This window comes from Lagopus leucura, unplaced genomic scaffold, assembly GCF_019238085.1.
Source record: "Lagopus leucura isolate 7727_CA_CO unplaced genomic scaffold, USGS_WTPT01 Super-Scaffold_1, whole genome shotgun sequence".
Taxonomy (NCBI): Eukaryota; Metazoa; Chordata; class Aves; order Galliformes; family Phasianidae; genus Lagopus; species Lagopus leucura.
The window spans coordinates 9467310-9486308 of record NW_024962250.1 but is presented as its reverse complement, the minus strand read 5'-3'; the positions used below and the strand labels follow the sequence as shown (position 1 = coordinate 9486308).

At 37.9% G+C, this 18999-nt stretch overlaps 1 protein-coding gene across 3 annotated transcripts in view; it reads left to right on the top strand.

The window, feature by feature from the left end:
- The window catches only part of RBM25 (RNA binding motif protein 25), a 33081-nt gene extending 15848 nt beyond the window's left edge, over positions 1 to 17233 (top strand). For 2 of the 3 annotated variants that reach the window (XM_042864014.1, XM_042864022.1), the window contains exons 8-19: positions 2114 to 2167; positions 2427 to 2510; positions 6076 to 6362; positions 7252 to 7450; positions 7750 to 7839; positions 9053 to 9126; positions 9826 to 9976; positions 10284 to 10608; positions 11587 to 11861; positions 12788 to 12886; positions 15075 to 15122; positions 15741 to 17233. In XM_042864014.1, the coding sequence (XP_042719948.1) occupies positions 2114 to 2167; positions 2427 to 2510; positions 6076 to 6362; positions 7252 to 7450; positions 7750 to 7839; positions 9053 to 9126; positions 9826 to 9976; positions 10284 to 10608; positions 11587 to 11861; positions 12788 to 12886; positions 15075 to 15122; positions 15741 to 15833 (1779 nt within the window). In that variant the 3' untranslated portion in view covers positions 15834 to 17233. The remainder of the gene's footprint in view (positions 1 to 2113; positions 2168 to 2426; positions 2511 to 6075; positions 6363 to 7251; positions 7451 to 7749; positions 7840 to 9052; positions 9127 to 9825; positions 9977 to 10283; positions 10609 to 11586; positions 11862 to 12787; positions 12887 to 15074; positions 15123 to 15740) is intronic. The other variant, XM_042864030.1, reaches the window with a different exon arrangement.
- Positions 17234 to 18999: the final 1766 nt, after the last annotated feature.

Sequence of the window (18999 nt, the reverse complement as noted above, 5' to 3'; positions counted from 1 at the left end):
CCTTGTGCAAACGCTTTTAACCTAAACTCATGATGAGAAACCAGATCAAGCATTGATGTCAGCAACAGTTTCATGTTTTATGCTGAAAACTAGTCAGTTATAGAAACTGTCCTTTCAGGATAGTTAAGGAATCTAAGCACCTAAGCTTCTTGGAACAACAGTTTTGAATCTGGGCAGGTTTGAATTGACCTTTCATCCCTCTGAAGGTGGAAATACTGAATTGAGTGCAGTTTAAACTGCATGTGCATGTAGGTTTTTCAGATGAGAACTTTAAAAACAACTGTAAAAACTTTCTGCATACTTTGCATTTCCATTGAATAATGCCAGGGCACTTTTGTAATGTGCAGGGATTTGCTCTGGTAGTTTTTGACAAATTTCTCTCTTTCCTTGTGGTATGCATTTCTTTAGTGTACCTTGATCCAACTTGGTTGCAGCTGTTTCTCCGCATGTGGACGAACTTCATTAGCTATATATGTGTGATATGTGTGTGCCTCACAAATTTTGGAAGGATCCTTCAGGGATGAAAGGCATATTATAATCTTCCTACTTTACAAAATCACTTTTACACGCATGTGTCAATTTGGCTGGAATTTTTCAGCTGGTTTTACTATATTGTGTAAATGCAAAAAAAAAGTTGTTAAGCAGGAATGAATGTTCTGGTTTTAGACCTGCTTCTGTGAATGACCTTTTTGTTGGTTTAAAACAAACTCTGGAGAAGAGGGATTAAGAATGAACAAACTCAGACTTAGCTTTTCCAGCCAAATTTCTAACCATGGGAAAATGGAGTCTTACACTTGCCATTCTGCACCTAATATGAAAGATTGGAGAATTGTTTGACCAAGATTTTTACACACTTAAGTCTTCCGTAAAGTACTTATGCCAAAGTCAATAATGCAGTTTCAGATATTTATGGAGTATAAGTGTGGTGCAAGAAGTAACATCTCCCTCAGGGAGTGAATGTATCTTCCCCATAACATTATTAGCCATGGCTAACCCAAGGCATAAGAGTGCTGAGCTGAGAATTTGTCTTTCTTTTCTCTCCCTTCCTTTGGGAGAAGATGCTTTCTTGGATGAGAATTAACAAATAAGTCACTGTCTAATGCTATCAGCTGTTTTTTGTTAGTTGCATTGTTAAAATGTAAATTGTCCTGTGAGTACATTTATATGGCGATGAATAAGGACAGGTAGTTACATGCTGTAAGAAGGCATCAGTCTTGAAAGAGTCGAGTGCTGAGTATGTCACTGGGACAGAAAGGCACTCTGCTAGTTTTCTGTGAAGTAAAATTTGACCAATCTGAGCTAGTCAAGTGGATAACATATGCTCTTAGCACTTGTGCATTGAAATTTTACCCCATCATTCCTCCCGTATTGGGAAGAAGGAAAAGAAATTTGAAGTTGCCATCATTGGCCTGTGTGGATAGAGGTGGGAGTGAAGAGATGGTCCTAGCTCATTGTTCTCTTGGCCATAAAAGAGAAAGGAGGACTGTGGTCTGGTGGGAAAGGGAAGATGGATGCAGATATGTATGTGTGGGGGGTGGGGAAGCTTGCTAGCTTTGGGGCTTTTGTGCCCTGAAGGGCAGGGGTGCGAAGAAAACTCCCACTGATGTTAGAAACTGAGTCTGGTGTTAGTTCTTATGGGTGAAGGCATGTCTGATATGGGGGAGCTGAAAATGTGTGCGGGGAACTGAGAGTGAGTGGAATCTGTTTTTCAATTTCGAGCACGGGGGAACCTCGCTAATTCGCACTACTAGTTAGTAGGTGCAACTTACCAAATTCTGCGAATTAGCGAGTAAGTCAAGACTCGTGCACCACAAATATACTGATTGTATTGGCAAGTGTAGCTTAGTCTTGTTTATGATGTTTTCATAGCATACTAATATCCTGTAGTATACTTGATAATTCAGTGAAGTCTTAATAATACGAGACCTCACTGCCTATTGAAGTAGTTCAGAGAAGGGAGAATTAGCGAGGTTCTTCTGTAATTTTGTTGAATCAAGAAATAAGATCACAGCAATACGATATTGCTTTATAGTACAAACATACAAAACATTGTTTTTCAGAGTAGTATGCAATCTATTTTTAAAAAAAAAAATCTCCGTGGATTTTTCCGCAGATTTTCCGCAGATTTCCAGTGGCCCCACTGATACCTTATCCACTCATCACCAAGGTTCGTTTACATTGTAGGCTTTGACAATGACTGTGTTTACTGCTAGTTGCCAGATTTGTGACTCTTGTCCATCTGATTTTTTTATTTTTATTTTTTTTCACTCATTAACATCAGACTGTCAGGTTTGGTACTGCAGAAGGACTTTATTTATCTCTTACAAGACTGGTTGAAAAATTCTAACCTTCAGCTTTTCTCTTGTTCTCCCATGTCTGTACAAACAGCTCTTAATGCTTCTCCTCCTGTCCCCCTTGTTTTTTAGGAGGATATAAATGCTATAGAAATGGAGGAAGACAAAAGAGACCTGATATCAAGAGAGATCAGTAAATTCAGAGACACACACAAGGTAGTATTCTTGTTTTTGCGCTTAATACAAATTAGAATTTTTCAAAATCCAAAAAGACACTATTATAAAATTTAGCAGTACATTGCAATATCACTTAAGATGATGCTTATATTAGGTTTAATATACATGTAACTCTTTACCAGTCAGAAAAGACAATTACCACGTTAAAGTGGCCCTTGACATCTTTATGCTAAGGCTTTTGATTGCTGCTGATTATTTTTCAGTCTTCTCACTTTAACATGAATAAAGGCAACTTAAGTTTCTTCACATACATTAAGTCAAGATATTTATAGCTAAAGGCTAAATGGGGCTGCAGTATAAGGCATACACTTGAGTGTGTTTCTGTAGGTAGATTTATAACATAATCCAAGATTTTATGAAGAGTTGAAAGTTGAATTAAATTTAAGTCTTTTATTTTAATAGTTCTAAGTTAAGAGTGGGGGAAAGATTAAAAATAGGTCAGTGGTTACCAGACTTACCAAACTTTAGATGCATGGAAGAACTGTAAATTCCCATAAAGCTAATCTATTCATTGACCCCCACCATTATGATAGAGATCATATGGTGACTAATGCAAGATGAAACTCACAGCTTGGAAAGTAACATGGAATAGGATGTAAGTATGAGCTTCTGTTTTTTATTATACTTATGGATGCCCCCTCAGAAAAATATGCAAAGGGGTAACTGGCTTGGAAACGTTTGTGTACATTAAATCCCACCTTAGCTCTCACTTAAGCAAGTTTCCATTAATGCTATCGCATCTGTGAATGTTTCTGCTTTGTAGAATGAAACTTGATATATCATAAAGCACAGCTATGCCTGTAATGTTCTTGTTTTAATGTTTAGCTTAAAGTTGATATTATTTTTCCCCTATGAAACTGGAATGGCCCTTGGTGTAGGGAGACAGCAGTACACTCCTCTTTTGAGCCCATGCTCATGTCTCAAAATATCCTGTAATCAACGTTAATGAAAACTTTGAAGATACATCAAGGTGAAGTAGTACACCCACGTTACTCAGCTTTACCATGTGAAGCTGGTACCATGTTTTCATGCAACTTAATCTGTGTAAATGCAAGTGACTGCACATTGTTAGATGTATCTGCATTCGGTTTTTCACTTGATCAGAGTTGTTAGCAGTGAACATGTGGGGAAAAATTCTACAAGAAATCACCTGGAGAAGCTCAGCAATTCAGCGTGAAACTGATTCACAGTGGAACTTTGGTAGAACTGCGTTCAATTCCAAGCCCCAACAAGCCACTGTTATTAAGATACAAACAAGTAATATGCTTAACAAAAACAAGACCAAACAAACAAACAAAAAAATTGCTTCATTGTTCCAGATGCTTTCAGGCACATTCTGCCTTTAATCTTTATTACTAGGGGGCTATTCTTGTTACTTAACATCAGAGTCAAACTGAAAATAGTCACTGTATATATTGGAAACCTTTAAAAGGGGCTGTTGAAACTTTAGCAGCTGGTTAGTGAGCACAGTGAACCTTTGCATGTTTTTGGTATGAGTTTATAAAACAATAACCATAGACTGTCAGGGTATCAGGATTGCAGGGGGCGTCCATTTACAGCACGGACGAGTCTGAAGAGAGCTCAAGGTAAGATTTATAATTATTCTACTTGTTCATTTCTGTTCATTACTTCAAAATATCAGATACCGTTCCCATCCCGTTACCCTTTAAGATCCTCTTGTTTAGGCTGATAGAAGTTGAGGTCAGATTTAGATTGTGAAGTAGGCTGATTTTTTTTTTTTAATTGGATTTTAAGGAAGCAGACCTACATAATGGGTTTTCATATACAAGGCTGTGTGGCTGTGTGTTTGCACATGTGTAAACGTTATTTTTAAGTTTAAATGAAAAAAAAAAAGAATTTTTTTCACCACAAAGTTTGAGTGGCAAAAAAGCAGTTCTACAAAAGAAATTTCTATTGGAACATCTAAGATAACCTGTAAGTATCAACAACTTCAGTATATAAACTTTTTTAAAAGTATATGAAATTTGAGGTAAGTTGGATTTTTAGAAGTTGGCAGCCTAGTTTAGCATCTGACTAGACTGAGGTTTAATACTGTAAAGCTCCTGTAAAGTATGGTCCTTTAGAAATTTATTTTCAGCCCCATGTATCTCGTAGAATCCAAGTTTTGTTTTTCATACCAGTTTTCTACCTATTTCCTACCATTTTTAGTCCCTTTTTCCTTTTGTGATTTTAATGTATCCAATATTGGTTTGCCTGTATTTGTGCTATCGATGCAGAGTAGTTTCACTGGATACATTAATCACTAGTGAATTAGCTTTATTTCTGTAATCCTTTGTTGGTTCTCTGGTCCCCGTGCCTATGGCAGAAGAGCATTTATCAGGTAAGATTGCTTTTTAAAGTTGTCTTACATGCTTTGTTTAAAAGAAAAGAAAAAAAAAAAAAAAAAAAAAAAAAAAACGAAACAGAATGCTGTTTGATTGTTCCAGTTTTTAATTTCATTTCAGTGATGGTAAACGTGGAGCCAAAGGGGATAAACATGTTTATTCTGCTCAATATTTTTTCAAAAAAAAGAAAAAAGTGGTATTCTGGCATCTGTCAGGTTGAAATTTGGTATACTTGGTTGTTATTTGGTATATTTGTGAACCGTGTACTTGCTCTTCCTCCCAGAAACATAGCTTGTAGGCAAGGTTAATCCAGTGTTGGCGGTCCATGTCCTAGCACAGCATCTGTAAGTTAACACATAACAATTGCTTCCAAGGATGGATTTATCTATCATTCTGTTGATGTATTTTCTATTGTCTTATAGGAATTCTGGTCATAGGAACTGTTTCTAATTGAAATTTTAAAAATGGCAATTTTGCACAATTTTTAGTAAAACTGTAGCAGGTAACCCTTTAGTTTCTGTGTTTCAAAAGAGCTATTTCCAACCTTTTTTTTTTTTTTTTTTTTTAACTCTCTCCATATTGCAGTGAAGTTAAGGATTCCATTCTGCAGAGTCCAATTTTTACCAATGAACTGTTAGATTTTTTTAGGGAGGTGAAAGGTTGCAGCTCTCTTCCTTGTTAAACCACATGCACCATGTGTAAGTGGAAAAATTTCTTTACCCAACTTTTCATATAGGGTTGTTTCGGTCTGCCGAGACTTCTTGTGAAACAGTGTCCCAGTAAGCATTCCACTGAAATATATTCTTGTTGAACAGGATTAAATTTTGTTAGCTAGAAGTTCACTCTGCTTGTACCCAAGTGGCTTATAGGACCAATGGAATCTGTGGCCCATTTGAATTATGACAACTGCACACTGTGTATGTGCAGTTTAGTCAGCTTATTGAGGCCAGCCCGGCTCTGCTAAGGTTGGAGATTGCTGGTCTGTGTAGATCTATGCTTTTGCACGAAATCTAGTCTTGTGATTGCTGCATTTTGATTTTATACTTATGAGTTCCAAAAATACCCACCAAACCCTCTTTAATATTTTAAAATCAGTGGCGGTTTTGGTATCTCCATTACCAGCCTTGTGTGTTGCGTCGGGAAGGTCTGGTTCCTGTAACTACAAAATTAACTATGTAAGTTCTCTTGTTGGTTTTTAGAAACTGGAGGAGGAAAAAGGCAAAAAGGAGAAAGAAAGACAGGAAATTGAAAAAGAACGCAGAGAAAGAGAAAGGGAACGGGAGCGTGAACGAGAAAGGAGAGAGCGTGAAAGAGAAAGGGAACGGGAGCGTGAACGAGAGAAGGAAAAGGAACGGGAGCGTGAACGGGAGCGAGATAGGGATCGTGACCGAACTAAAGACCGAGACAGAGACCGAGAACGGGACAGAGATCGGGACAGAGATCGTGAAAGAAGTTCGGATCGCAACAAGGATCGGAGCAGATCAAGGTAGTACACTTAAGGTTGCTGTCTGTTTCAGTTATTTCTAGTGTTCTCTGAGTCTCTAGTTCAGCCCAGAAGCTGCCGTTCAAAATAAGAATGGCCCTTTTGGATGAATGAATGAAAAAAAGGAAAATGAAATTTTAGAGAAGATTCTGTCTACACTAATCAGAAGAGTACTTGGTTTCCTGCACAACGTAGGAACATAAGGACTGTAGTAAGCAGCCATCATCCAATCATGACTGAAGTATACAGGTTTAATCGAGAGTCTTTATTTTTTCATGAGTAATTTTGTTTGTCCTTGAAATGTTCTGATGTCTTCACCATCCTTTGCTTTAAATATTTTCATCTTCTTTGCATATGTGGATGTATTTTATTTTTTTTTTTTTTAAAGCAAGAGAATGACTTTTCCAGTCTTAAACTATGACTCATAATGTCAGTCTCTGGGCGCTACCATTTTCATCTTCACCATGGGAGAAATAGCAGTTACATTTACATTTTCTTGTAAGTGGGGCTTATATTATCTGTAAGCCATGGAAATGTGAAGGATTTATTAAGCATACCTTTTCATGTGGCATTTTTAGCTGTCACTTGTATATAGAGAGCTACAAACATAATCTAATAAATGAGTTGCTATGTGCTTACGCTTGATTTCTGTAGATACTCCTATTAAATAGTTGCAGTGCTCAAACAACTACTTACATATATTCAAGAACTATTTATCTCAAAGTCCTGATTTATGCTCACTGCTGTATTGGCTTATCATCCTGTATAATTGCACAAGAAAGACAACTTGCAAGATGGTGTAAGTAGTGCATTATACACTTAAAAGTACATCATTTCATTGAATGGACGAGAAGGGCTCTGTACATAAAGTTGGACTTCTTGCTTCCTTCAGAGAAAAAAGCAGAGACAGGGAAAGAGAACGAGAAAGAGAACGAGAGCGTGAAAGAGAACGGGAGAGAGAACGGGAACGAGAACGGGAACGAGAACGAGAAAAGGATAAAAAGAGAGACAGAGAAGAAGATGAAGAAGATGCCTATGAACGCCGAAAGTTAGAGAGGAAACTGCGGGAAAAGGAAGCTGCGTATCAAGAGGCAAGTTGGAACTTCTTAGATTCCTTATTTACTTCTGGGTTCTAGTAACTGTTTTTCTACAAAATATGCTATTTCTTCTCTCTCTCCTTTTCTAAATATACTTTTAATCTTTTGACAGTGTGAATTGGGGCAGAGTATTTCGGTCAGTCAGAAGAACATTGGATTCTTTGTTCCGAAGTCTTAAACTATAACTAATTACGCTTAATTTTAATGCGTTTCTAAACAATAATATAGTTATCTTAAAAGTAGCTTTGCTGCTTTTAATTTGCTTGAGTCTGAATTGTATGCTTCTGTTATAGCGTCTTAAAAACTGGGAAATCAGAGAGAGGAAGAAAAGTCGAGAATATGAAAAAGAGGCTGAAAGAGAAGAAGAAAGAAGGAGGGAAATGGTAAGGCTTAGTTCTACCTGTGACTTTTTTCCCCTTGTTCTTCGTGTCCATCTTGGAAAGGAATGTTTTCTTGCGATCTTTATGCAGTGTTAGTGCTTTCATTCTGTATACGCGTGTATACAAAAATTTGAGTTAATAGACATGAAAAAGATGTCGAATAAAAGCAGAATTACTATTGAGAGTCCTGAGTGACTTGACCTTGTGAACATAAGACATTGAGAAGTAGGCAGCTGTAAAAGCACTGTGGTTTGACCATCGTGCACAACTCTATCTTTAACCTGTATTTTTCATCAGATTTTTCCAAAATCTATCTTCTCTATGTTATACCAATGGAACTAGAGCAGCATTTTTGCTTCCAGCCCTCTCACATGCATGAACCTTATGTAATATCTAAGCACTGCTAAATTTCTGTGGTTATTTCATAACTGATGAACTAAAGCCAGTTACCAGTATAACACCTGGAAATGTTGTCTGAAATCACAGCTTTAGAAGGTGGATACTTACACAGTTTAATAGTTTTCCTTGTTTAAAAAAATTATTTTAAAGAATGATGTTCCTGTTTCACTTCGTAATTATCATAATTATCCCAGAAAAGGAGAAAATAAAAGAGTAGGAGTAGGTAGGAGGTGGAGTGGGATTTGCTGCAAAACAAACAGAAAATGAAAAAATTGAAAGACGTTGTTCTACATGAAATTAAATCCCCTCTCAAAACAAAACAAAAAAAAAACAAAAAAACAAAAAAACAAAAAAAGAAAACCAAAAAAAAAACGTGGTTGAGAATTGTTTTAACTCCAGTAGGCACTTAAGTCCCATACAGTTTCTTGCTCCCTCCCTTCCAGTGGGAGGAGAAATGGAAAAGTTAAGGTGAAAAAACTCTTGGGGTAAGGTTAAAGCAGTTTAATAGGTAAAACAAAAGCTGCATGAAAGTTGCACAAGCAAGCAAAATAAGAAATTTAGTGCTTCCTAAAAGCAGGCTAATGTTTAGCATTTCCCCGGGAAACTAGGCCTCATCATGTGTAGCAGTTACTTCGGAAGACAAATGCCATAACTGAAGGTTTTCCCCTTTATCCTTTCCCCTGGCTTTTATTGTGAGCACAATGTTATATAGTATTCCATTTTCTGTTGAAAACTCTTTATTTGAAGCATTGACTTCTAAAAATATTACTAGATTTTAAACCAGAAATAATATTGTTTATGCTTTGATGTCTTGCAGGCAAAAGAAGCTAAACGGTTAAAAGAATTCTTAGAAGATTATGATGATGACAGAGATGATCCAAAATATTACAGGTATGTCTTTATGTTCATTCCAGGCAAGAAAATATTCACCTACCATTTTAACAAAATTGTGGAGTTTGTTGGCAGAGGTTTATGGAGTTTCATGTTTGAATGATTAAGTGGTGATTTAAGGTTCATAAGTGTCCAAATTATTTCAGCATTGCTTAAGTGCTGAAGGGAAAAGGCAAAGTCCTTAAGTACTACTTACTGGTGACTGGGAGTAGCTACTCCTTCCTACTACCTAACTTTCAAGTCAGGCACAGCACAGGTCAATGTAAGTACAAAATAAGGTTAGGGCAAGCAGGAAGACAGGATGAAGCTTATTTCTAAATAGTTCACTACAAGGAAGCTGTAAATCGTATCAAGAACAAGCATATTAGGAATGAGATTCAGGTTGGGACTAACTGAAGCTTGCATCAGACTAAGATATCAGAACTGGTTCTTGTCACGTACAGCTTTATAAAATTTGGTTATTTTCCTGGAGAGATCAGCAGTCTCATTCTCTGTTTAATGTGATGGGAGGCAAATTTTATACTGGAATGTAGGGATATTTTTTCCTGTTCAAAAAAAAAAAAAAAAAAAATAGGGGACACAATGTGCTTTTATGCTCTAACTTAAGTGTAATACATCAGTATCAGGTACTTCTTGCATTGTCATACAAAGCTATAATTGGAATGTTCTTTTAAAGTACAAATTTTGTACCTTTTGTAGGGGTAGTGCTCTTCAGAAGAGACTCCGAGACCGAGAGAAAGAGATGGAAGCAGATGAGCGGGATAGGAAGAGAGAAAAGGAGGAATTAGAAGAAATCAGGCAGCGCCTTCTGGCAGAAGGACACCCAGATCCAGATGCAGAACTTCAGAGGGTGAGTAGCTGTTAGTCCAACAGGAAAAAAAAAAACACCTTGATATTAACATGTGCTTAGTAAGCTAAAGATTGAATGATTAATACATGATTCACTTTTTCTTAAAAATAAATAAATTCAAGCAAGCAGTTGAAGACTAGAAATGAAAAATTGTTTCAGATGCAGATCTAGATGGAGTTTGAAAACTAGATTAGCCAGTAATTGTCAATAAAATGGCAGTAGTTGTATATATTAATTCTTAACTTACATTTGTTTTTGAACAGTGCTGTTTTTAGAGAGCTTATTTGCTAATTCTGTTTCATTGTAGATGGAGCAGGAGGCTGAGCGCCGTAGGCAGCCACAAATCAAACAAGAGCCAGAGTCTGAGGAAGAAGAGGAGGAAAAAGCAGAAAAAGAAGAAAAAAGAGAAGAACCAGAGGAAGAAGAGGAAGAGCCTGAACAGAAGCCCTGCCTTAAACCAACATTACGACCAATTAGTTCTGCCCCGTCTGTTTCTTCTGCTAGTGGAAATGCAACCCCTAACACACCTGGTGATGAATCTCCCTGTGGCATTATTATCCCCCATGAAAATTCACCTGATCAGCAGCAGCCAGAGGAGCATCGGCCCAAAATAGGACTTAGCCTCAAACTAGGTGAGTTCACAGTTTTCTGTTAACATTCAAATGGGTTTGCAATGGAGAAAAAAAAAAAAAAAAAAAAGGCAAGATGACAACATAGTTTTCCAAATACATTGTACATTTTGATGTATTTTGTCAAGCATTGTTATCCATATGCTCTGCATGTGGAGTATATATGGATTTTTCTTCTGAAATGTAGAGTGGAGGAGACATCTAGTCTCCTAAAGGATTAGCTCTGAACTGAGATTAGTTATTTTGCTTTGAAGGTTTCTAAGCACCTCTTGTAAAGATCTTTGTTAGTTTTCATTAATGTAAATATATGTTAATTAAGTCTTAGATACTTCCCATATTTATTCACAAAGACCCTTTAAACAAGGAAACTGGAAATGAGATTTTTTTTTTCCCCTCTTAAAGTAGTACAATGAATTGATGACAATTGCAGTTGGAACATGAGCATAGAGTTCCTTAGCTCTTCAGCAATTTCCTAGTGTTCAAAAAAACAAAATATTTTTGTTCAGAGCACCAGAACTAACGATACTTGTTTTTTAGTATTAGTTAGGCTAAAGGTTAGTTCATTTATTATTTTGAACTGTAATAATGCTGCAGTTTGAGGTCGCACTAATGTTATAACGTGAATAAAGAGCAACTGTGTGCTATTAGTCTAACAGTTTTAATGTTTTTCCTACAATTGGATTTGTAGTTAACTTTTACCTTGTTGCTTTGCCTCTGCCAAGGTTTGAATTCCTTTTACTGTCTCCCTCTCTCAGTAAGGGATGCTAATTGGTTTTAGGGTAATAGGGGAGAGCTGCCTATTTTTCTAGAACCTTGAAGAAGCTCAGTTTGAGCTAGACACCTAAATATATGAGCTAGATATCTAAATTTTGAGATTAGACATTTATATAACACAAACTGATATTCATCAAAAACTGTGTGAAGAGCAAATGAGGTTTAGTTACAGTCCGTGAATATGTAATTCTGTCTTATGGGTTGTAGGTGCCTGCAATAGTCCTAACCAGCCCAATGCTGTAAAAAGGAAGAAGCTTGCTGTGGATAGTGTTTTCAATAAATTTGATGATGAAGACAGTGATGATGTGCCCCGGAAAAGGAAACTTGTCCCCCTGGATTATGGAGATGAAGATAAAAGCAACATCAAAGGCAGTGTCAATACAGAGGAAAAACGCAAACATATTAAGAGTCTCATTGAGAAGATTCCCACAGCAAAACCAGAGCTCTTTGCATATCCTCTTGACTGGTCAATTGTGGATTCAGTAAGTTAATTTCTTAACCATGCCCCAAAAAGCCTGAATTTTTCCAAGCAAACCTTGGAGTTTGAATAGAGGTGTAGCATTCCTAGTACCTCTGGGAATTGAAGCAGCACTGTTAAATGGAATTGAACTTCAATATTCTATTTCTTTTCCATGTTCAGTTCTTTTTCTGAAGTACGACCACTTATTTTTGTTTGGTCTCTTGAGTTGATAACACTCCTGAGTTGTCTAGTAATGTTATGAATGGGGAGAAAAAACTCTTAAGAAGTCTCTGAATGGCTGTCAGAAATGCCGATACCCAAATCACTGTGTTCTCAGTTGGTACTTAAACATTTGTTGGTTGCTCTGAGAGTACTGACTCCTATTTATTTCTGTAGAAAGTACAACAGATACCAAAAGCATAAAACACTATTTGATGTAACAAATTCTCAGCTACAAAACGATGTTCTTCAACATAGTCATCAATATTGGATTTGCATTTTCACCAGTGATGATCGAGAGCCTGAATGCAGCACTTAATAAATAAGTCTATACATAAATCTATTAGTAAATCTATAGCTGAGATAGTCTACATAAATGTTCAGCAAGTATCATTGGGTGCAATTTTTCCTCACTGAGAAATTCAGTTCCACATCTTTGTATCACATGTACTTTCATGTCCTGTGCTATTTTGCCAGACTGCCCCTCTGCTGTCATCTGTTGCATGTCAACAATATATAATGGAATACTGGTGGGAAGGTTCAACCTTTACTGCCATACCACCTACATCCACCTCTGACATTGTGAGCCAATAAAATATGAGACATTCGCTTTTGGAGCAGTCATCTTTCACTGAGCTGTTGTTTTGGGTCTTCTGGCTGCCTTTTTGGCAGTAATTTTTCAGGGTAATAAAATTTATGGAAATTATGGTGTGATTTTTTTTCTTTCAGACGCTAATGGAACGTCGAATTAGACCATGGATCAACAAGAAAATAATAGAATATATTGGGGAAGAAGAAGCTACACTAGTTGACTTTGTTTGTTCTAAGGTTAGTATCTCCTGGGTCTGTTTGAAGTCTGGATTTTATTGCCAGTTAAAGCTGCAGGAATAGTAGCAGTATCTGTTGCTTGAAGGCAGTCTGTTCTTACCTTCTCTATAATTTATAATATTGGTGAGCAGAGATGATTGATGTACTTCAGGTTAGTATGTACACTGTTTCAAAAGTTATCTCTTTGAATGCTTAAGTTCAATTTGTACATGCCATATGCTATTTACATTTAGTACTCTACTCCATAAGGGCATCTGAAGTGACCAGGTGGCAAAAGCAGTTGTTGTACCTGATAATTTTACCATTTAATTTCAGATAAATATTTAATTTGCCATGAACATTTTTAAGTTTACAGAATTGGATGTGTGTGAATTCAGGGAAAGAGAGTAGGCAGACATCACGTGAGTTTTAAATTAACTTTTTTTAAAAATCTTTTTAGTTACTGTTATTTTTTTGGTAGTAGACAAATATCAAGGTAGCACTAGAAGACATTCTCCCATTCCTCTCGGTCATGTGTGTCATTTGTTTAAACTAAACTTTGCTTAGATTACTCCATCAAATTAAATACTGCTTTCATGGTATATTCATAAGGGCTTGCCTCAGTTTATGTTTCACTGGCTGCAGGATCAAGTCCAGAGAGTGGTGGTCAATGTTTCAGTGTCTGGATGGAGATTGGTGATGAGTGGTGTCCCCTAGAGGTTGACGCTGAGGCCGATACTCTTTAATAACTTCACTGGTGATGTTGACAGTGGGGTCAGGTGCACCCTCAGCAAGTTTGCTGATGACACCAAACTGTGTGGTGTAGTTGGCACACCAGAGGGACCTAGATAGGCTTTTGAGTTGGGCCCAGGTGAACCTCATGAGATTCAACAGATCCAAATCCAAGATTTCGTTCTTGTGTCAAGGCAACCCCCATTACCAGTACAAGCTGGAGGGATGAAAGGATCGAGCGCAGCCCTGCTGAAAAAGGTCTGGGGGTACTGGTGGATGGGAAGCTGAACATGAGTCAGCAGTATATTCTTGCAGCCCAGAAAGCCAACCGTATCCTGGGCTGTATGAAAAGAAGTGTAGCCAGCAGGTCAAGGGAGGTGATGCTGCCCCTTTACTCTATGCTGGTGAGGCCTCACTTGGAGCACTGTGTCCAGATGTGGAGTCCTTCATAGAGGAGAGATGTGGACCTGTTGGAGTGCGTCCAGAGAAGGACCACAAAAATGATCTGTGGAATGGAACTCATCTCCTATGAGGACAGGCTGAGAGAACTGGAGCTCTTCAGCCTGAAGAGAGAGCTTGTGAGATAACCTCATAGTGGCCTTTCAGTATCTAAAGGGAAGCTACAGGAAAAAAGGGATTGGACTCTTTAGCAGGGTCTGTGGTAACAGGAAAGGAAAAATGGTTTCAAGCTCAAAGAGAGTAGATTAGGTTTAGGTTAGATAGAAGGAAAAAATCTTTTACAGCAAGGGTGGTAAGGCAGTGGAACAGGCCGCCCAGTGATGTGGTTGATGCCCTATCCCTGGAGACTTTAAAGGTGAGGCTGGATAAGGTCCTGTGCGGCCTGATCTAGCTGTGCATGGCCCTGTTCATTGCAGGGGGTTGGATTAGGTGGCCTTCCGTGGCCCCTTCCAACTCTAAGGATTTTATGCTTAAGAGCTACTGCATGAAGCAAATAGAGTGATTGTTTTGTGGCATGAGTGGTGTATGGTGTAATAGAAAGTGAAAAACAGAAAATATTTGCCAAGTTTAAATTATATTAAAAAGAACGTCATTTTCTAGTTTTGAAGGACAGCTTTATGATTATAGAAAATTGAAATCCTTAAAATACTTCAAGACAGATGGAAAACTGCACTAGAATGATAGAGCAAATTTTGCTTCACTCTTCCTGCAGAAATTCACTGCTGAAGGAAGAGGAATTTACCAAAGGTGCCAAATAGCCAGCAAATAGAGACTGTTTTGGATCTCTGGAGCGTGCTAGAACTTGTTCCTCAATAACAAGCCATAAACTTGCGTTCACTGTAATTAAATCTAATGAACTTCTACATTTTGCCTTGCTAATGCTAGAAACTAATGAATTGGAAACACTGTTGTCTGTGCAAGGTGTTAAAAATTCTTAGGAAGTAGCAATTTTTTTCCCCCTGATACATTCATATAGTTTACTTTGAGTTTTTAGACCAAAAACATTTATTTCTTTCAGGTTATGGCTCACAGTTCACCACAGAGCATACTGGATGACGTTGCCATGGTAAGCAGAAATTGTCTAACTGATGTACCTTCTGCACTGCACAGAAGCTAGTAGTCAGTTGTGTGAATTAGTAGGAATCTGTAACAGAAATATTTGGTGTTCATAGAATGTGCATACTGTAGTTACATATGAAAGCTGTTTTGATTAAATAGTTTATGCTAGCACAGACATGATATTGTAGTTACGGCCTCTCGGTAGAAAATAGTGAACTCTGCTGAGAAACTCTTTGTATTTGGAAATGTAGAACAAAGGTTCTGTCCCTAGCAGTAGAGGTAAGACTTGACAATAGTAGAACTGTACCAGAAATGTGAACTTCTGTTGACTCTCTTGTAATTACATTTTCTGATTTGTTTTATGGAGAGTCTGTTCCTAATTAATGAGTATATACAAGAGTGTAACAAAGGTCAAGTCAGATCATAAGTGCAGGACAGGCAAAACCCCTGGAAGTTTATCCAGTCCTTCACTCAGTGTTAACTTTGATTATATTACCTCCACTGCATTGGAATTGGGTATTAAGTGATCTTTCTTCTGGCTGCAGATTGTGATATGTCTACTAGAATTAATCATCACTAGAATCCCTAACCTAAAAATAATGTATAAAATGTGTGTTTCTTACAGGTACTAGATGAAGAAGCTGAAGTTTTCATAGTCAAAATGTGGAGGTTGTTGATATACGAGACAGAAGCCAAGAAGATTGGTCTAGTGAAATAAAGCACTCTCCTAGCTTCTAGGGTTCCATTTCAATTTTTGCTTTTTTTTCCCTATCATCCAAGGACTTCAGACCTTCTCTGTTCTCAGAGACTTGAGACCTGTATTTTTTTATGTAGAAAATGTGAATTTTTTTTTGTCCTCTGCTTAGAGGCCCCTTCTGCCCTTCTCAGTTATCTGAAATCCTGCATTGGTTCTCTTTATAATTCACCAGGTACAATTACCAGTATGTTTTATAAGCTGCAGCTACTGTACACGCTCTCTGGTAATCTTATGTTACTTTATTCTTGTAAATATTAAAAAAAAAAAAAAAAAAAAGCCCCTCTTTTGCAAAATATTTGCACTTAATATGGAATTATTTTCAGTTACAGATTTAAATTTAATTTAAACTAAGTGGTTAGCTGTTTTCACAGAACAGTTCTGTGTGTTTTCTGGTCTCCTTACCTAATTCTGGAAAAGGAGTTTCCTCAGACTTCTGGTTCTGACATGAACCATTACTGGTATCGGTATATCATTGCCCATTTAGCTACCAATAAAGCTGGAAGTTGATTTTCTGCAGATTACTCTGCTTCTTTCCTAGGAAGTGCAAATTGCAGGAAACTTTTAATTTGCTCTCTTAAAACAAGAAGAGGATCTCAGTAAGTGCTATTTATTTTTTTTTTTTAAACGTTGCGTATCTTTTGCTCAATTTCATTTTTATCACTTCTTTATAGTCCCTTGTCTCCAAAATAATTGATTTTTTTGTTTTGTTTTTAAGAAATAATTTTTAAAACCTTTTTTTAGAATGTAAGGAGGAAAGAAAACGCACATGCTTGGGAAGCTTCAGAGTTGTAACTGAGTGTAGTAGTTGACAAAAACTAAACCGTAAGTTTTCAAACAAAGCTGAAGTCTTGTTTTTATCCATACTGTTAAAACTAGCCCTGACTTTTGTTTTCTACTGTAAGCAGTCTGTTGTCCACAAAAAGAGGGTTGTATTTTACTGCCTTGTTTGTATGGATTTTTATAAATAGGCTGATGTGATATAAATGATGAGATGTACTGTAAACTGCATTTTTTATCTCATACCCAGGTAAGAAGACAAATCAATAATGTGCTATGAACTGTTTTGATTGCAGGAGGACTGTGTTCCAGGGAGCAAACTATCTCAAAAACTCTTAATTTTTAAGCGAAATTCTTAATAGCAAACAAATTAAGTAAAGGTGTTCCAGCATCTCTATATTGTATTTAACTGAAGGATACAGGTTGACCTGTTCAGAAAACATAACTGTGACCTTGAGTTACTAGTTCTTTGTATCTGGAGAGGAGACTTGAAAACACTGTTCTTAACAAATGGGATCGTGTAAAGGTTCCACCATGTAAATATTTCAAATATTAAAAATGTATATATTTGATTTGAGGACTGACATGAGTCTTGTGCAGTATGCAATTTTTTTTAAAAGTGCTTTCTGAATCGGTGAATCAACGTGCTCACAAATGAGGGTGTTGGGGTTTTTAAACTTCCACCTCATTTCTTTGAGGTCCCTAGAATCCTGCAAATGGACATGTGATCCCTGTGTGTTCTTTCACATCCCTGTCATATTATACATTGTGCTTTTCTTAACTTGAAGTATAATGCTTAGGTGTTTGCATTGTGTTGTGCTTAAATTTGTGTTACACGCTCCATCATCCCCTTTCTCCTCTAGTTTTCCAAATTCTCAAGAAGTTCAAAACTTGCCCTGTTCCTAGTAAGTATAGAGGTGAGCTCCATGGGTTCTTTTTGTTCTGCTAATACAGCATTCTATCAGTAGTATTTAAACAAGCAAAAGGTAACAAATTCCCCTTAATGCCACCACGAGACAGATCGCCTCATGTCCTTGTTGAGATTATTTAATGAGACTTCTGGTTGTGAAATGTCAGCATATTTTCTTTTGCCCTACATTAAAGTTGTATATTCGTCTATTACATTATTTATGGAATGGATGTAAGCTTGTATACTCTCTAAAGAGACTGAAGGCAGCATCTGGGTGAGAAAGATCTAGAACTTAAACTGGAATGTTAACTATCCAGGTAATTGAGATTTGCATCTGCAGTGGGAGGAAGTAGGAATGATCACTGTATTGGGTACAATGTCCTAGAATCATGGGAGGATTTATGTTGGAAGGGACCCTGAAGCCCACCCAGTGCCAACCTCATGCTGTGGGCAGGGCTGCCACCCACCACATCAGGCTGCCCAGGGCCCATCCAACCTGGCCTTCATCTCCTCCACAGTTGGGGCATATGTCTGCATATGCTACAGTACATTCCATGATCTAAATAAAGTATTTCAGCTTGTCTGTGGAGGAAGAATAGCAGTGTATGCCTACTAGAATTGGATGTACATGGCACTGATCTGGACTTAGCTTGGAGCTGTGCTTTTCCATTTAATGTGCCTGCATCTTGTGAGAATCCCTTTAACTGTTACTCAGTGCTGTTTGGAACATGTGAGTACATTGTGTAATAGTACTTTTTCTACTGCAGTGCACTGAAGGGAGGAGAAGAAATCACAAATTCATTACTGAGAATGATCTACTCTTATATTCTTATGGAGATTTTGTTGTTGCAGTATTTGCATGTTCGTGTAGTCCTTTGGTACTTCATGTGATCTCTGCACTGAAGTAACGGGCTGCATAGTGGCCCACCTGTGGGCTGGGGAAGGTCACCAGCTTTGTTTAGTTTTCATTTTATATTACTCTTAGAAAAGCATTGGATTTTATTAAGGGAGGTTCTAGGTATGTGGTGTGTCAGGAGTTATTTACACTTAAAACTGGAATCTGTGCCACCAGCGTCACTTCAATATTCTGTACGTTTTCTTTGGCACGAGCACAGGATATCATAATGCAAACCTGCACCATGTGCAGCGAGGATGAAGTGCGGTTATGGGGCATTTCAGCACAGGTCCAGGCAAACGGTGTCAGTGTCGACAGGGGGAAGAGCCGGGTGCAGCTGGATGCAGCTCATCGGTGCAGCCGAAGGAAACCAAGCTCGCGCCCAGCAGCACAACTCCGTCCTCCGTGCCTCGCGCCCCCGCGCGCGGACGTTCCCGCCTCTTCCCGCCTCCTCCCGCCTCGCGCAGCGCTGAGGAGAGTCGGCTGGTCCCCTCCGGTCCCGTCCCGCCGGGACTCAGAGGCCGTGCTACGGTCCCGCCGCCACC